Source organism: Oryctolagus cuniculus, chromosome 9, assembly GCF_051225735.1.
Source record: "Oryctolagus cuniculus isolate XC-2025 breed Fujian yellow rabbit chromosome 9, ASM5122573v1, whole genome shotgun sequence".
Taxonomy (NCBI): domain Eukaryota; kingdom Metazoa; phylum Chordata; class Mammalia; order Lagomorpha; family Leporidae; genus Oryctolagus; species Oryctolagus cuniculus.
In genome coordinates, this window is record NC_142875.1 from 112790065 (window position 1) to 112809126 (window position 19062).

The following is a 19062-nucleotide window of genomic DNA, read 5'->3' on the forward strand; positions in this document are numbered from 1 at the left end:
TGGTATCCCAAATCAGAGCGCTAGTTTGAGTCCCAGCTGCTCTGCTTCTGATCTAGCTTCCTGCCAATGCTTCTAGAAAAGCAAAAGAAGTTTCAAGTACTTGGGCCCCCACTACCCATGTGGGAGACCAGGAGGGAGTTCCTGTGTCCTCTCTTTAGCTTGGCCCAGATCAGGCTATTGGGACTATTTTGGGAGTGAGCCAGCAGTAGAAGACATGAGATGTCTGTTTGCCTCTCTCTCTCCGCCAGGAACTGGCCACAATTCTAAGTACTTTCCCCCATCTATTGAATTGTCTCTTTTTTTAAAATTAATTAATTTATTTCAAAGGCAACCAGAGCTGATCAGGAGCCAGAAGTTTCTTCCACATCTTCCATGTGGGTGGTAGGGGCCTCAACACTTGGTCCATTGTCTGCTGCTTTCCCAGACACATTAGCAGGGAGCTAGATCAGAAGTGGAGTTACTGGGACTCAAACCAGCACCCAGGTAAGATGCCAGTGCCTCAGAGGGTGGCTTAACCTGATGCATCATAGTGCTGGCCCTCTCTATTGAGTTTTCACAACAATAGAGAGAATATGGGATATTGGAAGCCAGGAGGACATATAAATGAAGCTGGGGTAGATGTGAGAGATGAGGATGTCTAAGTGGAGACTAGAAGGAAAGAGGGCTGGGGAAGATCTTGGAAGCACCAGGAGGAGTCAGGATGTCACACAGAGGCCAGTGAGGAGGTGCCCAATTGAGACAGGGCTTCAGGAAACGGTCACACTCAGTGTTAATGTGTCAGCTTGCTCATCCCTCTCCATATTCCATCTTCACGAGGGCTCTGCTCCCACCTACTATCATTGAGGATCACTGAAGACGACCAACTTAAAAGTGCTGGGCTCCAGGCAGCCCCTGGTGGGCTCTGCAAAACCCATGTGTAAACCTTGCCCAAATCTGGCAAAAAGGGAAGCAGCATCTGTCAGTGTGACCTTAGATAAGTGACTTCATCACAGGTGCCCCAGTTCCTCATCTGTTTTGATAGAACGGACCTGCATCATTTCCGTCACTGTTAGCCTGGCATTGTAAGCTTTATTTCACTTAATCCTCTTCTGACTCCTAAAAGGTAATTAATATTTTATCATCCTAATTTAAAAATGAGGCAATGAGGCCAGCGCTGTGGCTAGTGGGTAAAGCTGCCGCCTGCATCCCATATGGGCGCTAATTCAAGTCCTGGCTGCTCCACTTCTGATCCAGCTCCCTGCGATGGCCTGGGAAAGCAGTAGAAGATGGCCCAAGTCCTTGGGTCCCTGCACCCGAGTGGGAGACCTGGAAGAAGCGCCTGGATCCTAGCTTTGGATCGGTTGAGCTCCAGCTACTGCAGCCATTTGGTGAGTGAACCAGCAAATGGAAGACTGACTCTCTGCCTCTGCCCCTGCCTCTCTGTAGCTCTGCCTTTCAAATAAATAGATAGATAGATAGATAGATAGATCCTTTAAGAACAAATGAGATGATGGAAATCTAGACAGGTAGATTAACTTATTAAGTCACACAGCTGGCAAGTGTGGAACTGAGATTCACACCTGAGCAGTATGATTCTAGGGCTTGATATACTATTTTTCTTAACATTTATTTATTTACTTGAAAGGCAGAGTTACAGAGATACAGAGGCAGAAGCAGAGAGAGAGAGAGAAGTCTTTCATCCACTGGTTCACTCTCCAGATGGCCGCAACGGCTGGTGTTGGGCCAACTGGAAGCCAGGAACCAGGAGTTTTTTCCCCCCTTTTCCATGCAGGTGCAGGGGTCCAAGGACTTGGGCAATCTTCTACTGCTCTCTCAGGCCATAGAAGGGAGCTGGATTGGAAGTGGAGCAGCCGGGCCTCAAACTAGCACCCTTATGGGATGCTGGCACTGCAGGCAGCAGCTTTACTCACAACACCACAGCACCGCCCCCCTTGATATGCTATTGAATAGCTGTTCTCAAAGTATGAGCCACTGAGGGATCCTGAATTCCTTTCGGAGGTCGACAACGTCAAGGCTATTTCATGATTATATTAAGACTTTCTTTACTTTTTCCACTCTCCTTCTCTCATGAGCATATAATACCTTCCCAGAGACTACACGACAAAAATTATTGCAACAGATTGAATGCAGAGGTCAAAATAAGAGTGCAACCTTCTTCATGACATTAAATTAAGACATTTTCAAAAGTGTAAACAACTCCATTCTTCTCACTCTTTTTTTGCATTGAGAAATGCAGATTTTCTTTAATAAAGGTAATGTATTATGTTCACAGGTATAGTGTTTATTTTTAAAATGCATTAATAAGAAAATATTTAACACAATGAGAGCTTAAATTATGATTCCACAGCTAGATTACTTTGCCATAGGCACAGTAAATAGGCAAAGCCTCCCTTTTTTAAAACCAAAGGGAAAGATTTTTACTAATGACTTAAAATTTAATAAATAAGGTGGTCATCATTTTGGACATAGCTTTCCTCATGCGCATTGTCTACCTCAAAGACAAACCACTATCAGAACATGCCTGTGACTACAGATTTCTAGTTCAGGCCACCAATGATTAGGGTCGGAGCACCCCCTTGACTTGCATTCTCTTAAAGGTTTCCTCTGGTCTGCTTTAACAAAAAAAAAAAAAAAAAAAAAAAAAAAAACAGGTGGAGGAGGAAGCTGGGCTACAAAAGCAATGTAAAGACAGGCAGTAGGCCAATTAATGGCTGCTTTACACAGTGATCTGCCATCAAAGAGACCCAACAGGCCAGTCCACCACATTGGTTTTCAATGTGGAAAGCCAGGGCTTCAGCAGAAGTCAGCTTATGAAGAGCCCTGACAGCTATGCTAGCCAAGAGTTGAGTCACTGGAAATGGACCTGCCCTGGAGTTGAAGGGCTCCAGGTCAGAGCCACAGACCTTGTTTGCTCTAAGCCTCTAAGCTGAAAAGCTCTTTACTTGGCCCAGCTTCCAAAGTAACCACTGCTGTCCAGGGGATGGCCAAGTAGGGTCAGCAACATTGCAGGCAGAACTGCCACCTACATTCTCTTCAAGCCAGCTCTCCTCTCAGGCCAGCTAGGTAATAGAAGTCAAAAGAGTACCTCCCTTATGATGTACCCCATTGTAAACAAGTAAGTCTGAGCCTCATAACTGGCAAAACTTTAAAGCCCACCTGATTATTCTCAAGCCCTTTCTGTCAATTTCTATTTGCTTCTCAATGAAAAAAAAATTTGCTCATGGTTTAGACTCCTTTCTTAGGGCATCTAATAATGACTGTGTCCTCCATTTTAGATCCTGTGATTCTAGACCTTGTGAGTTTAAACTGTTTGTCATTTTCATTTTCTCTAGACTTAAAAAAAGCAGAATTCTAGGTGGCAATGCATGAAACCTCCCACGGAAGCAGTTTCTGAAAGCTGGCACTGCATCCCCCTGGAGAAGCCACCTCCTGCTGAGAAGCCTTCTCCTGCTGGAACCCTGTCTTGACTCCCCTTCCCAAAGATGCCCCTTTGTAGCACGAAGCAGCCAGAGCAATCATCGCCCAGTTCCCCCAACAGAAGTTAGGGTTTCAATCCTCAGGAGGTGGGAATGTGAGGAGTCAGATGGGTTAATAGGTAGTCAGGGGTTCCAAAGGAATTTAGGGTGTAAAATATTTGCTTCCTTTCCCAAAACATTATTTTTAGAAAGAACAAACAGGCTGCCCTTCTTCCTTCTGAATCTCCAAATTTACCGTGAGAGTAGCAAGGGAGTTCTTCCTGAGCTCACAACTTATTGTGAAAAAAAGTTATCCACTCCCCTTCGCAGGCCAGACAGGATGGAGAATTGTAAATCAGGCCTTTTGATGGGTTTTTGTCCCCACCTGGTAACTGAACACCAATCTGTCAAGTTTTTTTTTTCCTTCCAAATTGTACTTAAAAACCCTGAAAGCTATGGGACCTTTTGGGTTCTTTCCTCCCTTGGAAGCCCCCCTTCATGCCATTCCAGCTGGAGGTCCTTGATTCTACTAAATACTTCTAAATCTCAAAAAAAAAAAAGTGCTTAAATATTTCTGTTTAAATTTTAACACAATAAATATGTATGTTTATAACCAATAAACAAAAATCTTCAGGCCATCAATAATTTTTCAGAGTGAAAGAGGTCTTGACACAACAAGGTTTGAGAGCCACTTTTGTGGACCACATTGTAATATGCTATCTCTCTATATTTTATGGTTATACATTTTTTAAAGATTTATTTATTTATTTGAAAGTCAGAGTTACACAGAGGAGAGGCAGAGAGAGAGAGAGAGAGAGAGAGTCCGTCCTCCATCCGCTGGTTCACTCCCCAATTGACTGCAACGGCCGGAACTGAGCCGATCGAAAGCCAGGAGCCAGGAGCTTCCTCAGGGTTTCCCATATGGGTTCAGGGGCCCAAGGATCTGGTCCATCCTCCACTGCTTTCCCAGGCCATAGCAGAGAGCTGGATGGGAAGTGGAGTGACTGGGTCTCGAACCAGTGTCCATATGGGATGCTGGCACCTCAGGCCAGGGCCTTAACCTGCTGCGCCACAGCGCCGGCCCCAGTTATACATATTTTTAAATTTAGTGGGGAGACTATTTTCTCTTTTATCTCTCCCAATCCCAAGTGATTTCTCAAGAGAACACTGAACATTTTCCAGTCAAGGAGATAATTTCAAGCCAAAGTTTAGCTTTGAAAGTGTTTCCTCCAGGTGCTGCTTTGCGTCCTCATCCTCCTGCCTGCACCCCCTTCCCCACTGTAATAACTCAGTAGCATCCTGGGAAGATGGGTGGGAAACTGCTGAGAATAGGGTGTTATCAGAACCCTATTTCCTGTCAAAGGCTTTGAGGATGAGTTGGACAACATGAAGCTGAGGTCTACTTGCTGCGGTCTGGTGGAAGGACCCTCAGCACATGGGGGCACTCTCAGGGTATAGACCATGCATTCAGTGATCTCACATTCTCACAGAGGCCATATTCTAAAGTTGAAGGAATCTTTTTTTCTTTCCACATAGTTTTTCACCAAATTTTGTTGTTTCTTCAAGACACACAAAGCTTTCTTGTGTCTAAAAAAAACATATTGGCTACTGTCTTTGGGACAAAACCCAAATTTGAATTCTTAATTGTCTTCATGTAGCCCTCAGATATGCTTAGAATTTTTCTCAAAATATAATCCTCAACCTGTTTAGAACATGAAAAATCTTTCTCTTCAAAACTTTTCTCTCATAGTGTTTACTATGCATGAAAACTCATCCCACCAATTGTTTTACCAAGTTGAAAAATCTGGGCATCACTGTTTATTCTCCCATCTCCATAGAACTCTCCACTTATTAATCTATTCAATAACCTCACAATAACTCATTTTACAAGTGAGATGAGTGAAATTTAGAAATGATAACTCGGCCAGTGTCACTCGACCAATAAATGACGGAGCAGGAATTCAAATTCCAGTTGCATGAATTTAGAGACTAAGATGTAAAACAACACATTACACTATTTATGGACTATGCTAGACAGTGTGTTCTCCAGCCGGGCCCAGATCTGTTGCAGCCATTTGGGGAGTGAACCAGTGGATGGAAGATCAATCTCTGTTTTTCCCTCTGTCTGCTACTCTTCCTTTCAAATAAATAAACCTTTTAAATAATTCTTACAGTGGAATATATTTTAAAATGATTTATTTATTTGAAGGTCAGAGAAAGAGAGACAGAGAGAGAGAGAATATGGATCTTCCACACGCTGGTTCATTCCCCATATGGCTACAGTGGCCAGGGCTGAGCCAGGCTGAAGCCAGGAACTTATTCCAGGTTTCTTATGTGGGTGGCAGGAGCCCAATATTTAGACCAACCTCCGATGCTTTTCCCAGGCCATTAGCAGGGAACTGGATGGGAAGTGGATCAGGGCACAAACCAGTGCCCATGTGGGATGCCAACATAACAGGAGGCAGCTTTACCTGTTATACCACAATGCTGGCTCTATGATATGCTTTCTAGAATCAGGCACATAAAGATTTGAATCTCATTTCAAACAGACAACTTATAATAGCTTGGCAATCTTATTAAAGTTCTTCTTTGAAGTCAATGTCAAGCATGCCAACTACAGAGAGTTGTGATGACTAGAGAGATCATGTAAGTAAAGTACCTAGAACTTACCTAACACAAGACAGGTACTCATAAATAAGGAAACTGACACTCAAGGAATCCAACTTACCCAGGGTGCAAGGAGAGAAACATTTGGGACAATGACCTCAATCCAGGCCCACAGACTTCAAATTCAGCATTCTTTCCACTAACTAACACTGACATAGTCCATAAGGGGATTTTATTAAATGACCTCCTAGTTTCATTATAGCTCCAGACCAGATCTACTTCCTTTTATCTGAATTTAGTTTCAGAGATAATTGGAGATCTTGTTTATGCACAGAACTAAGTTATTGATCTGTTATTCTTATTTCCACAGGATTTTCAATAGAGAAAATTAAGTCATTTTGAAAACCATCCTTAATTAAGGTTGATTGAATACTCAGCTATTCTCTTCCTAACAATTTAGTCTCAGGCAATGGAGAAAAACTATATACATGAAAATATTTGCTGTAGTGTTATAAACAGAATCATGGCAAAAAAAATTCTAGTAGAAACAACTATTAGAAATATTCCAGAATATAGAATTATTAGGTAATTTGGGCAATATTTATTCCCAGGGATAGTAGAATAATGTAAAGTGAACCAGAAGGATTCAAAATTGTATGCCAGCTCACCCACCATATTCTTACATCCAGGAGACTAAGAAACAGGTGAAAAGAGACTGGAAACATCCAGGTGACCACAAATTATCAGACATAACTTCTTTTCTTTTTCAAAAATTTCTTGAAATGGAATTAAAAGATGTTTATTTTGATACAAAAAGTTTTTTTAAATCCATGCATAAGTTTTCATAATATACATTTTCATGAACTTTTTGAAGACCCCTTATATGTTATGCAATGTTACCAAGTTTAAAATTAAAAGACACAATGAGGAGCTCCAACAATGGATTTGATTGCAAAATTATTATAGTTGACCATCCATATTTTTTTTTTTTTTGGACAGGCAGAGTTAGTGAGAGAGAGAGAGACAGAGAGAAAGGCCTTCCTTTTTCCGTTGGTTCACCCCACCAAATGGCCACTACGGCTGGTGCACTGCAGCCAGCACGCTGCACCGATCCAAAGCCAGGAGCCAGGTGCTTCCTCCTGGTCTCCCATGCTGGTGCAGGGCCCAAGCACCTGGGCCATCCTCCACTGCCTTCCCGGGCCACAGCAGAGAGCTGGACTGGAAGAGGAGCAACCGGGACAGAACCGGCGCCCCGACCGGGACTAGAACCCCGGGATGCCGGTGCCAAAGGCAGAGGATTAGCCTATTGAGCCGCGGCGCTGGCCTAGTTGACCATATTTGACAAGGACAGCCTCCAGAGACATAAAGAGGGAACAGGCCAATAGAAAAATGTCTTTCCCTGGATGGAAAGCTCAGAGAAAGACTCAGTGCCTGTATGCATTGTACTCTCTTAATTCATCTTGGCTGGCAACCCTGTGAAATCTCAGGTCCAGACCAATTCTTGCCTCTGAGCAGCTGTGGAAGGAAATATGATGTTGTCCAGGAACCAGGCAATAAACCCAGTTTTAACTAGGGTATTTTACTGCTGAGAATACTTTACGTTTCCAGAACAGGGTGGATTGGGAGTACAAAATAGTAGTGTTCAAATCCATTTCTCTGAGGATCTACTGCCTTGAAACAGAAGAGAGCTCTGAGATAGATCATAGAGAAGGTTGGGCTTAGGGACTCCTGTCCCTAGAGGAGACAACAGCAGAGAGAGAGTCTTTGACCATGTGCTTACCAGCTTCATGCAGACGCTGCCTCACTATGTCCATGCCCTCAATCACTGCTTCCTTCAAGTTGTCCAGGGACTCTGGGAAAGCTGAGTTGTTCATCATCAGGACACTGATTTCATAGTTGCCACTGTGGCACTTCTGACTCACTTGAGTAGCCCAGAACATCAGACCGAGCTGGAAGAGCAGTGACCACAAAACCAGGCCCAACAGCAGTGTCTTCATGACCACGCTCACCTCAAAACCATACTTCTTGTGCTCTGCTGTGGGCGTCTAGGGAGGCAGGGACTGCAGCTGGACAGCTTCTAACCAAGTCCCTCCGTCTACTCTTTCCCTGCTCCTTTCTGGTCATGCCCCACTGGTCACGTGGGCTGTGCAATACAGCCTGCCTGCCAGCAATTAGCAGCTACATTATGGTCAGAGATAAACCAAAGTTCACTTTGTGTGTTTGAGCATAGAAAGGTCAGAGCTATAAACAGGGAGATTACCTGGGCCTCACCCAATAAAAACACATCAATTTGTGACACATCACTGGGAAGAGGGAAAAGAGGAAGGGGACAGTATATTATACACATAACACGTTTTGTGAAATGGAAAATAAAGGTCAAAAGGCTTACAGAAAGCACAAACACTTGGATTTTACCTGCGCATGGAAATAGAATCCCTACCTAGGAAAAGTCACTCAGCTTTTCAGTTGCCCACTCAGCACCTATTTATTGAGACTTGACTATGCATTGGGCATTGTCAAGATACTGGAGATATAGCCGTACAGGACATACATGCGTCAATGTCCTCATGGAAAATGCATACTAATGGGGAAGCCAAACATAAAACAAGTAACTACGAATAACTAAATTCAACAATGAAAAAAGTGCAGAAGGCACACATGACAGATTGACCTAACATATTCTACAAAGTCAAGGAAGCTTCCCTAAGACATTGTCCTTTAAGCCAAGCCCTGAAGGATAAATGAGTATTAAATTAACAGAAAGAAAGGAAGGGCACAATGCACCAGGAGGTAGTTTGTGTCAAGAGCCAGAGGTAGAGGGGTATGGCATGCACACAAGCATGGCTGGAGTGCAGAGGGCTAGCGGTAGGCAAGGACAGGCCTTGGAGTTTCCTGAAGGCTATTAAGGACTTGGGGTTTTGCCCACTGAGCCAAGAAAGGGATGTGATCAGTTGAATTTTGAAAAGACCACTTATGGGGCTAGGTGGTACAATTGGTAAAGCCACTACCTGAGATGCCAACATTCCATATAGGCACTGGTTCATGTCCTGACTGGTCCACTTCTGATCCACCTCCCTGCTAATGGCCTGGGAAAAGCAGCAGATGGCCCAAATGCTTGGGTTGGATGAAGCTCCTGGCTTCTAGCTTTAGCCTGGCCCAGTGCTGGCCTTTGTGGCCATCTGGAGATGAAAAGATGAAAGATCTTTCTGTGTTTCCCCCTCTCTAACTTAACTTTCAAAAAAATAAATAAACCTTAAAAAAAAACATAAAAAGACTACTTATGCTGCCATGGAAGGAATGTTCCAGAGATAGGCAGGCTGGGAGCAGGAACCTCACCAGGGGTTTTGTGTGTGTCTGTTTGTGTGAGTTAAGAGTTCCAGTAAGGTCTAGATGAATGCTGATGGGTTCCAGAGACATCTAAAAGATAAAATGAATGGCACACAATATTTGATTGGACTTGGAACATTATTGAGAGGGAATAATCAAGGGCAACTCCTGATAAGCTCAGCTGGGTAAATGGTAAAGCTGCTCACTGAGCTAACAGGCTTGCTTCTTTCCTTGGTGTACTACTATCCTGCATTCTCCCCCGCCCCCTCCCCTATTCCAAGAGAAACCCTATTCCAGCCTTGAGCGATGTCTTCTTTTCCCTCCTTCCCAAGCCCCCATTTTTAACAGTGTTCCTATGTTCTCAGAAAGGGCTGAAGCAGGGATTGTTAGACAGCTGCCACTTAACAACTGGAAATGAATCTGAGAGATGCAAGATTAGGTGATTTTGTTGCAGTGCGAACATCATAGAATATTACTAATGTAACCTAGGTGGCATAGCCTACTATACACCTACACTATATGGAGCCCATTGCTCCTAAGCTACAAACCTGTAGAGCATGTACTGTACTGAATCCTATGGGTGACTGTAACATAATCCTAAGTATTTGAATATCTAAATATAGAAAAGATATAAGGAGACTAGGGCATAAAAGATAAAAAAAAAATACTACTTCTCCCTATGGCACTCCCCACGAATGGAGCCTACAAAAATGGAAGTTTCTCTGAGTGGGCCAGTGAGTGACAGGTGAATGAAAGTGAAGACCTAGCACATTCTTGACCACCACTGTAGACTCCATAAACACTACACTCAGGCTACACTAAATTCTAAAACACATTTTTTCTTTTTTCAATAATAAATTAATTGCAGCTTACTGTAACTTTTTTAACCTTGTAAACTTTTAAATTCGTCTAATTTTCTGACTCTTGAAACAGCTTAGCTCAAAGTACAAACACATTGTACAACAGTAAAAATTGTTTCTTTCATATCATTACTCAATAAATTTTTTCCATTAATTTTTTTTCTTACTTTTAAAACATTTTTGTAAAAGCAGGGACATAAACACACATTAGCCCAGGTCGTCACGGGGTCAGCTTCATCAATATCACTGTCTTTCACTTCTACATTGTGCCTCACTGGAAAGCTTTCAGAGGTGATAATGCACATGGAATTCTGGTGCCCTATCATAATAATGCTTTATTCTGGCATATCTTCTGGAGGATCTGCCTGAGGTTGTTTAATAGCTAATTTCTAAAAAAAGTAAGTAGAAGGAGTACTTTTGGGACTGGTGTTGGTGGCACAGCAGGTCAAGCTGCTGCTTCTGAGGCTGGAATCCCTTATCAGAGTGCTGGTTTCAGTCCTGGCTGTTCCACTTCTGATCCACCTCCCTCAGAAGGCAGCAGAGGATGGCCCAAGTACTAGAGCCCTTGCACTGCCTGTGGGATACAAGGATGAAGTACAGGCTGCTGGCTTTGGCATGGTCTAATCTAGGCTGTTGGAGCCATTTGAGGAGTGAACCGTGGATGGAAGATCTCTGTCTGTCTCTCCCTCTGTCACTCTGTCTTCCAAATAAATATAAATAAACTTTTTTTTTAAAAAAAGCATCATGCAGAAAAATAGCAATAAGAAGTGTCATATAATAAATATACAAACCAGTAACAGTCATTATTATAATTGATATATTATGTACCGTACATGACTGTATTAATTTACTTTTTAGAAAGATTTATTTATTTGAAACAGCATCAGAGAGAGAAGGAGAAAGAGAGAGAGAGAGAGAGAGAGAGAGAGAGAGAGAGAAATCTTCCATCTGCTGTTTCACTACTCAAATGGCCCCAAATGGGGTGGGCCAGCCTGGAGCTCCATCCTGGTCTCCCACACAGGTGGCAGGGACCCATGTCCTTGGGCCATCATCTACTGCCTTCCCAGGAGCATTAGCAGGGATCTGGATCAGAAGTGGAGCATTGGGGACTTGAACTGGCACTGATATGGGATGCCAGCATCACAAGTAGGGCTAAACCTGCTGAGCCACAATGCCAGTTCCTGTGCTATGCTTTTATTTATTTATTTTTTGTGTAATTTAAAAAATGTATTTATCTGAAAGTGTTACAGAGAAAGAGTGAGCGACAGAGAGGCAGAGATCTTCCATCCACTGGTGCACTCCCCAGATGGCTGCAATGATCAAGGTTGGGCCAGGCTGAATTCAGGAGCTAGGGGCTTCTGGGTTTCCCACATGTGTGGCAGTGATCCAAACACATGGGTCATCTTCTGCTACTTTTCCCAAGTACATCAGCAGGAAACTGGATCAGAAGTGAAGCAGCTGGGACATAAACTGGTGCTCATGCAGGATGCCAGCGTTGTAAGTGGTAGCTTTACCTGCTATGATACAACACTGGCCCCTTATTTTTATTTTTAAAGATTTATTTACTTAAAAGGCAGAGTGACAGAGGAAGAAACTGAGAGACAGATCTCTCGTCAACTGGGTTACTCCCCAAATGGCCCCAACAGCCAAGTCTATATTCCTTATATTGTTAGAGGTCATAATATGTGAAAAGTTAACATTATGGTTGATAAAACTGAGTACACTGAATTGTTATATGTAGCTTACATCTAAAGCTGGCACTACATATTTATTTTCTAATTAGAAAACATGTTGAAATTAATAGCATGGTACAAACTACTTGGGTAATTTTTGACTAGATTGACTATTTCAAATTACCAGTTAATTTTATTAAATACCCATATTAACTTGATACTTTTACTGCAAGGAAGAGTTCCATTTTAGCAAACTGAAAGACCAACTTAATGAATACATTAAATGTTCATTTGAGAATGGTATATTTCTGTATATCCAGATAACAGAAATGTCAAGAAAATTGCCTAGACTTAGTTCTTCAAACTGTAAGTAGAGATGAGAACTGGTGGATGGGCATAAAGTGATAGGAAAACTTCATGAGTTATTCATTTGATGGTATCTAAGCTCAATGTTTCAGTCCTTACTTGGAGTTTGTCTTGCTGATCTGAGCAGGAGAGCATCCAATCAGAACCACAGCTGCATTCGTCTGCTCAGGACATCAGTTGGTGATGGACACAACATCCACAGTCCCTGTGGAACCCACATCCATCATGCACCAGGGTTCAATCCCTTTCCAGATTTGAATACAGGGCCTTTATCAAAGTCATTCACTAAAGATCCATCTGTTGCTCTGTCAGGAGTACCAAAGGATCATGGAGGCCGGGCTGGGTAGATGTTTCCCCTCAACATGGTTTTGAACCTGAAATGACAAATAAGCGGTAGCTAAAGTGAGCTAAACATCAAGAGAAAATTCAGTAACCTGTTGGCAGAATGGGAAACCAATTTTTATGGAGAAAGGTAGAGAAGAAAGTTCAATTTCTTGAAGAGAAGAATATATAAACTTAATATATAAAATACAATTTGCTAAACTGGAAATCATTCTTTGCAGTGAAAGTATCCAGTTAACATGGGTGTTTCATAAAATTACTGATAATAAAAATATAATTTACACCCATTGATATGACTAAAATGTACCACTCTGGGGCTGGCTCTGTGACATAGCGGTTAAAGGCCACCTCCTGGGTGCTGGTTCAAGTCCTAGCTGCTCCACTTCTGATCCAGCTCTCTGCTATGGCCTGGGAAAGCAGTAGAAGATGGCTCAAGACTTTGGGCCCCTGCACCTGCGTGGGAGACTCAGAAGAAGCTCCTGGCTCCTGGCTTCGGATCGGCGCAGCTCCAGTTGTTGCAGCCATCTGGGGAGTGAACCAGTGGTTGGAAGACCTCTCTCTCTCTCTCTCTGCCTCTTCTTCTTTTTCTGTGTAACTCTGTCAAGTGAATAAGTAGATCTTTTTTTTTTTTAACTTTTATTTAATGAATGTAAATTTCCAAAGTACGACTTATGGATTACAATGGCTTCCCCCCCATAACGTCCCTCCCACCCACAACCCTCCCCTTTCCCACTCCCTCTCCCCTTCCATTCACATCAAGATTCATTTTTGATTCTCTTAATATACAGAAGATCAGATTAGTATACATTAAGTAAGGATTTCAACAGTTTGCTCCCACACAGAAACATAAAGTGAAAAATAATAGATGATTTTTTTAAAATGATGATGAAATCAGATCAGACCTATTGTCATGTTTAATCCCAGTGAGAGTCAAGTTGGGAATTGATAATTTCTTTCTTTTTTTTTTTTTTTTACAGAAGATCAGTTTAGTATGCATTAAGTAAAAATTTCAACAGTTTGCACCCACATAGAAACACAAAGTGAAATATATTGTTTGAGTACTCGTTATAGCACTAAATCTCAATGCACAGCACATTAAGGACAGAGATCCTACATGAGGAGTAAGTGCACAGTGACTCCTGTTGTTGACTTTACCAATTGACACTCCTGTCTATGGCATCAGTAATCTCCCTATGCTCCAGTCATGAGTTTCCAAGGCTATGGAAGCCCTCTGAGTTCTCCGACTCTTATCTTGTTTAGACAAGGTCATAGTCAAAGTGGAGGTTCTCTCCTCCCTTCAGAGAAAGGTACCTCCTTCTTTGAAGACCTGTTCTTTCCACTGGGATCTCACTCACAGAGATCTTTTTGCCAGAGTGTCTTGGCTTTCCATGCCTGAAATACTCTCATGGGCTTTTCAGCCAGATCCGAATGCCATTAGGGCTGATTCTGAGGCCAGAGTGCTATTTAGGACATCTGCCATTCTATGAGTCTGCTGAGTATCTCACTTCCCATGTTGGATCACTCTCCCCTTTATTTATTCTATCGGTTAGTGTTAGCAGGTACTAGACTTGTTTATGTGCTCCCTTTGACTCTTAGTCCTTTCATTATGATCAATTGTGAACTGAAATTGATCACTTGGACTAGTGAGATGGCATTGGTACATGCCACCTTGATGGGATTAAATTGGAGTCCCCTGGTATGTTTCTAACTCTACCATTTGGGGCAAGTCAGCTTGAGCATGTCCCAAATTGTACATCTCTTCCCTCTCTTATTCCCACTCTTATGTTTAACAGGGATCACATTTCAGTTAATTTTCAACACTTAAGAATAACTGTGTGATAATTACAGAATTAAACCAGTCATATTAAGTAGAACAGACAAAAAAAACTACTAAGAGGGATAATGTATTAAGTTGTTCATTAACAGTCAGGGCTATGCTGATCAAGTCACCGTTTCTCATAGTGCCCATTTCACTTCAGGAGGTTTCCTTTTTGGTGTTCAGTCAGTTGTCACCGATCAGGGAGAACATATGGTATTTGTCCCTTTGGGACTGGCTTACTTCACTCAGCATGATGTGTTCCAGATTCCTCCATTTTGTTGCAAATGACTGGATTTCGTTGTTTCTTACTGCGGTATAGTATTCTAAAGAATACATATCCCATAAAAAAAAAAAAAGTACCATTCTTATTGTCATGAATTCAAATTGCCAATCATTACCTGATTTTCCACCAATGGCTGTATGCAAAAGATAATGGATGCTTGTAATGATTCATACTTAGGTCCCAAGTCTTAAATTAAAATAATTCTATTGTCATGATCTGGCCTAGGACTAATGACAATTTTCAGGGTTTCCACATGGCTTCTGATGCTGTCAGAATTTTTTAAAAAGATTTTTAAAAAATTTAAAATTTTTTAAATTTTTTAAAAAGATTTTATTGGGGCCGGCGCCGCGGCTCACTAGGCTAATCCTCCACCTTGCGGCATTGGCACACCGGGTTCTAGTCCCTGTCGGCGCGCCAGATTCTGTCCTGGTTGCCCCTCTTCCAGGCCAGCTCTCTGCTGTGGCCCGGGAAGTGCAGTGGAGGATGGCCCAAGTGCTTGGGCCCTGCACCCCATGGGAGACCAGGATAAGTACCTGGCTCCTGCCTTCGGATCAGCGCGGTGCGCTGGCCACAGCGCGCCGGCTGCGGCGGCCATTGGAGGGTGAACCAACGGCAAAGGAAGACCTTTCTCTCTGTCTCTCTCTCTCACTGTCCACTCTGCCTGTCAAAAAAAAAAAAAAAAAATTAAAAAAAAAGATTTTATTGATTTATTTGAGAGGCAGAGTTACAGATAGTGAGAGAGAGACAGAGAGAAAGGTCTTCCATCTGCTAGTTCACTCTCCAAATGGCTGCAACAGCTGGAGCTGGGCCGATCCGAAGCTAGGAGCCAGGCAGGAGCTTCTTCCAGGTCTCCCACATGGGTGCAGGGGCCCAAGTGCTTAGGCCATCTTCTACTGCTTTCCCAGGCCATAGCAGAGAGCTGGATTGGAAGAGGAGCAGCTGGGACTAGAACTGGCACCCATAATGAGATGCTCAGGTTGAGGCTTAACCTACTGCGCCACAGTGCCAGCCCCACTATCCATAAATATTATCCATATATATATATATATATCCATATATATACCCATAAATATTAACACAGAGATGGAATTAAAACTGCTTCATTTAGTCAAGTAAAAAATTCTTACTATGCTATTAAAGTAATTACATATTGAGGCCTTTAAACCTTAAACTAGTTTTGTGTGTCTAGGGATAAGAAATGAAATAGCTTGAGGGAGGCAATCACCAAATGAGAGGCACAGATCCTGTTAGCAAAATGAAGTGTGATCTTCCATGCAGTAGAATAATATTAGGTTAATTTAAACTTATTTTTAAAATTGAGTTATTTTAAATTAAATATTAATATACAGTTTGTGACTGTTTTCATTTATGGATGAAGATGTAAAAATAACTTTTATTCCTTTATTAATACTACTGCTGTCCCCAAAGTAACAATAACAGTTGAGTCTTTCAGATCTTTTTATATTTACATATAAGTATTTTTGGCTTGCTTTGTTTCCCCTGTCAATACTTAATTCCCTTTCTTTTAACAAATTTATCTACCTATTTATTTTATGTAAAAGGAGAAATATGTAGAGAGAAACAGAGACAGAGAGAGAGATCTTCCAATTCACTAGTTCACTCCCCAAACATCTATAGAAACTGGGGCTGGGTAATGTCCAGGAAACTTCTTTTATTCTTTTGTTATCAGAAGGAACAGTACCTATACAAAGACTTGGTAGTATATTTACACTGCAAACAGATGTGCTGGCTTTATGCCACTGCTGCACGTGTCAATGTTTAAGTGACTTAGCCTTAAGTAGTATAGAATATATACAACAATTAAGTTTTGTTCAAAGGCAATTTAAGCCATTTTGAAGTGTACTATTAAATTGATTGGTTGAATAATGAAGGAGTGTTAAAAACAAATTCATAGGTATAAAAAAAGACTCAGGGCTGGCGCCGTGGCACAGTAGGTTAATCCTGCGCCTGCAGCACCAGCATCCCATATGGGCGCCAGTTCTGGTCCCGGCTGCCCCTCTTCCAATCCATCTCTCTGCTATGGCCTGGGAAAACAGTAGAAAGATGACCTAAGTGCTTGGGCCCTTGCACCCTCATAGGAGACCGGGAAGAAGCACCTGGCTCCTGGCTTCGGATTGGTGCAGCTACGGCCGTGGCGGCCATCTGGGGAGTGAACCAATGGAGAGAAGACCTTTCTCTCTGTCTCTCCCTCTCATTGTCTGTAACTCTACCTCTCAAATACATAAATAAAAGAAAAAAAAGACCCAACATTGTTAAAAGCATAGCTAATAAGTGACAATAAACAAAACATTCTATTTATGATTTAAGTTCAGCAAAATATCATTATCTGCGGGGATATATTTTAGAAGTCAGACACTCCAATATGGAATTTGGGCTTTCCAAGTGGTGACTCAGCTGTTGCACAACATTTGCCCTGGCTGTTCAAATTTATTACTATTTTTTAAAGATTTATTTACTTATTTATTTATTTAAGAGAGTTACAGAGAGAGGGAGAGACAGAAAGGTCTTCCATCCACTGTTTCACTCCCCAAGGGGACGCAACGGCCAGAGCTGGGCCTATCAAAAGCCAGGAGCTTCTTCCAGGTTTCCCACACAGGTGCAAGGGCCTGAGCACTTGGGCCATCTTCTACTGCTTTCCCAGGCCATAGCAGAGAGCTGGATCGGAACAGGAACAGTTGAGACATGAATTGGCACTCATATGGGATGCCGGAGCCTAAGGTGGAGGCCTAGCCTACTGAGCCACAGCTTCAGGCCCATCAAATTTATTATTTTTTAAAGAAAATATCTGGCAATTTTTCATAATGTAATTTTTTTTTTTTTTTTTTTTTACAGGCAGAGTGGACAGTGAGAGAGAGAGACAGAGAGAAAGGTCTTCCTTTGCCGTTGGTTCACCCTCCAATGGCCGCCGCGGCCGGCCCGCTGCAGCCCACGCACCGCGCTGATCCGAAGGCAGGAGCCAGGTACTTATCCTGGTCTCCCATGGGGTGCAGGGCCCAAGCACTTGGGCCATCCTCCACTGCACTTCCCGGGCCACAGCAGAGAGCTGGCCTGGAAGAGGGGCAACCGGGACAGAATCTGACGCCCCGACCGGGACTAGAACCCGGTGTGCCGGCGCTGCTAGGTGGAGGATTAGCCTATTGAGCCACAGCACCGACCATAAATGCATTTAGTAAATAATCATCCTATATTTTACCAATGTATAATCATGGTTTAATAACCTTTTCAAAGTTACAATAGACTAAACACTGAACAGAGAGAAAAAAGGATGCACTTTTCAGATAACAGGTGTTTTTGTTGGTCTTTGAACTCAGACGTGTCTGACTATAAACTATAATTATGATGTTATATACTTTGCAATATGTGAACTGAGTAATGGAAGATGAGTATATTGCTAAAATTATAAAAAAAAATAGAATGAACTTGTTTTCCTTTCATTGTAAAACATTTCAAACAAAAGCACAGGTATCCTATCAACTGGATTTAACAACTATTATATTATTGCTGGTGCTGCAGCTCAATAGGCTAATCCTCCACCTAGCGGCACCGGCACACCGGGTTCTAGTCCCGGTCGGGGTGCCGGATTCTGTCCCGGTTGCCCCTCTTCCAGGCCAGCTCTCTGCTGTGGCCCGGGAAGGCAGTGGAGGTTGGCCCAAGTGCTTGGGCCCTGCACCCCATGGGAGACCAGGATAAGCACCTGACTCCTGCCTTCGGATCAGCGCGGTGCGCCAGAAGCAGCACGCCAGCCGTGGTGGCCATTGGAGGGTGAACCAACGGCAAAAAGGAAGACCTTTCTCTCTGTCTCTCTCTCACTATCCACTCTGCCTGTCAAAAATAAATAAATAAATAAATAAATAAATAAATGCAGTTAGCATAGAAAAATTATATGAATACAGTAAAAATAAGTGTGGCTGGCTTTGCAGCACAGCAGGTTAGCTGCCACTTGTGACGCTGGTATTCCATACTGAACACTGGTTTGAGCTCTGGCTGCCGTGGTTCCAATCAGCTCCCTGCTAATGAGTTCAGGAAGGCAGTGGATGATAGCTTACTTACTTGGGCCTCTGTCACTCATGTGGGACTCAGCCAGCTTCCTGGGCTTCTGGTAACCATGGAACAGTCCAAGCTGTTGAGGCCATTTGGGGAGTGACCAGCAGATGGAAGACCTCTCTCTCTGACTCTGCCCCTCTCTCTGTCATTGCCTGTCAAACAAATAAATTTTAAAAATAAATGGTAACTGACAGTATTTTTCTACTTCCTTAAGTGAAGAAAAACATCAATGTGTGATTACAGGGAGGCTCCATGCTTCCTGCTG

General features: G+C 42.6%; 2 protein-coding genes across 8 annotated transcripts in view; one reads left to right on the plus strand and one right to left on the minus strand.

Moving 5' to 3' along the window:
- The window catches only part of LOC149124732 (large ribosomal subunit protein eL6-like), a 125114-nt gene extending 121140 nt beyond the window's left edge, over nt 1-3974 (plus strand). For all 4 annotated transcript variants that reach the window (XR_016213505.1, XR_016213506.1, XR_016213507.1 and 1 more), the window contains one exon: nt 3333-3974. The gene's annotated coding sequence lies outside the window, so the exon portion shown is untranslated. The remainder of the gene's footprint in view (nt 1-3332) is intronic.
- Nucleotides 1-19062, minus strand: part of GUCY2C (guanylate cyclase 2C) — a 109647-nt gene that overhangs the window by 82905 nt on the left and 7680 nt on the right. For 2 of the 4 annotated variants that reach the window (XR_011379003.2, XM_051850282.3), the window contains exon 1: nt 7843-8204. Coding sequence is in view for 1 of the 4 variants with exons in the window: in XM_051850282.3 (XP_051706242.1) it covers nt 7843-8059 (217 nt within the window). In the remaining 3 variants the exon portion in view is untranslated. Of the gene's footprint in view, nt 1-7842; nt 8205-12387; nt 12663-19062 lie in introns of those variants that run through there. The other 2 variants (XM_051850284.3, XM_070049420.2) reach the window with 2 other exon arrangements.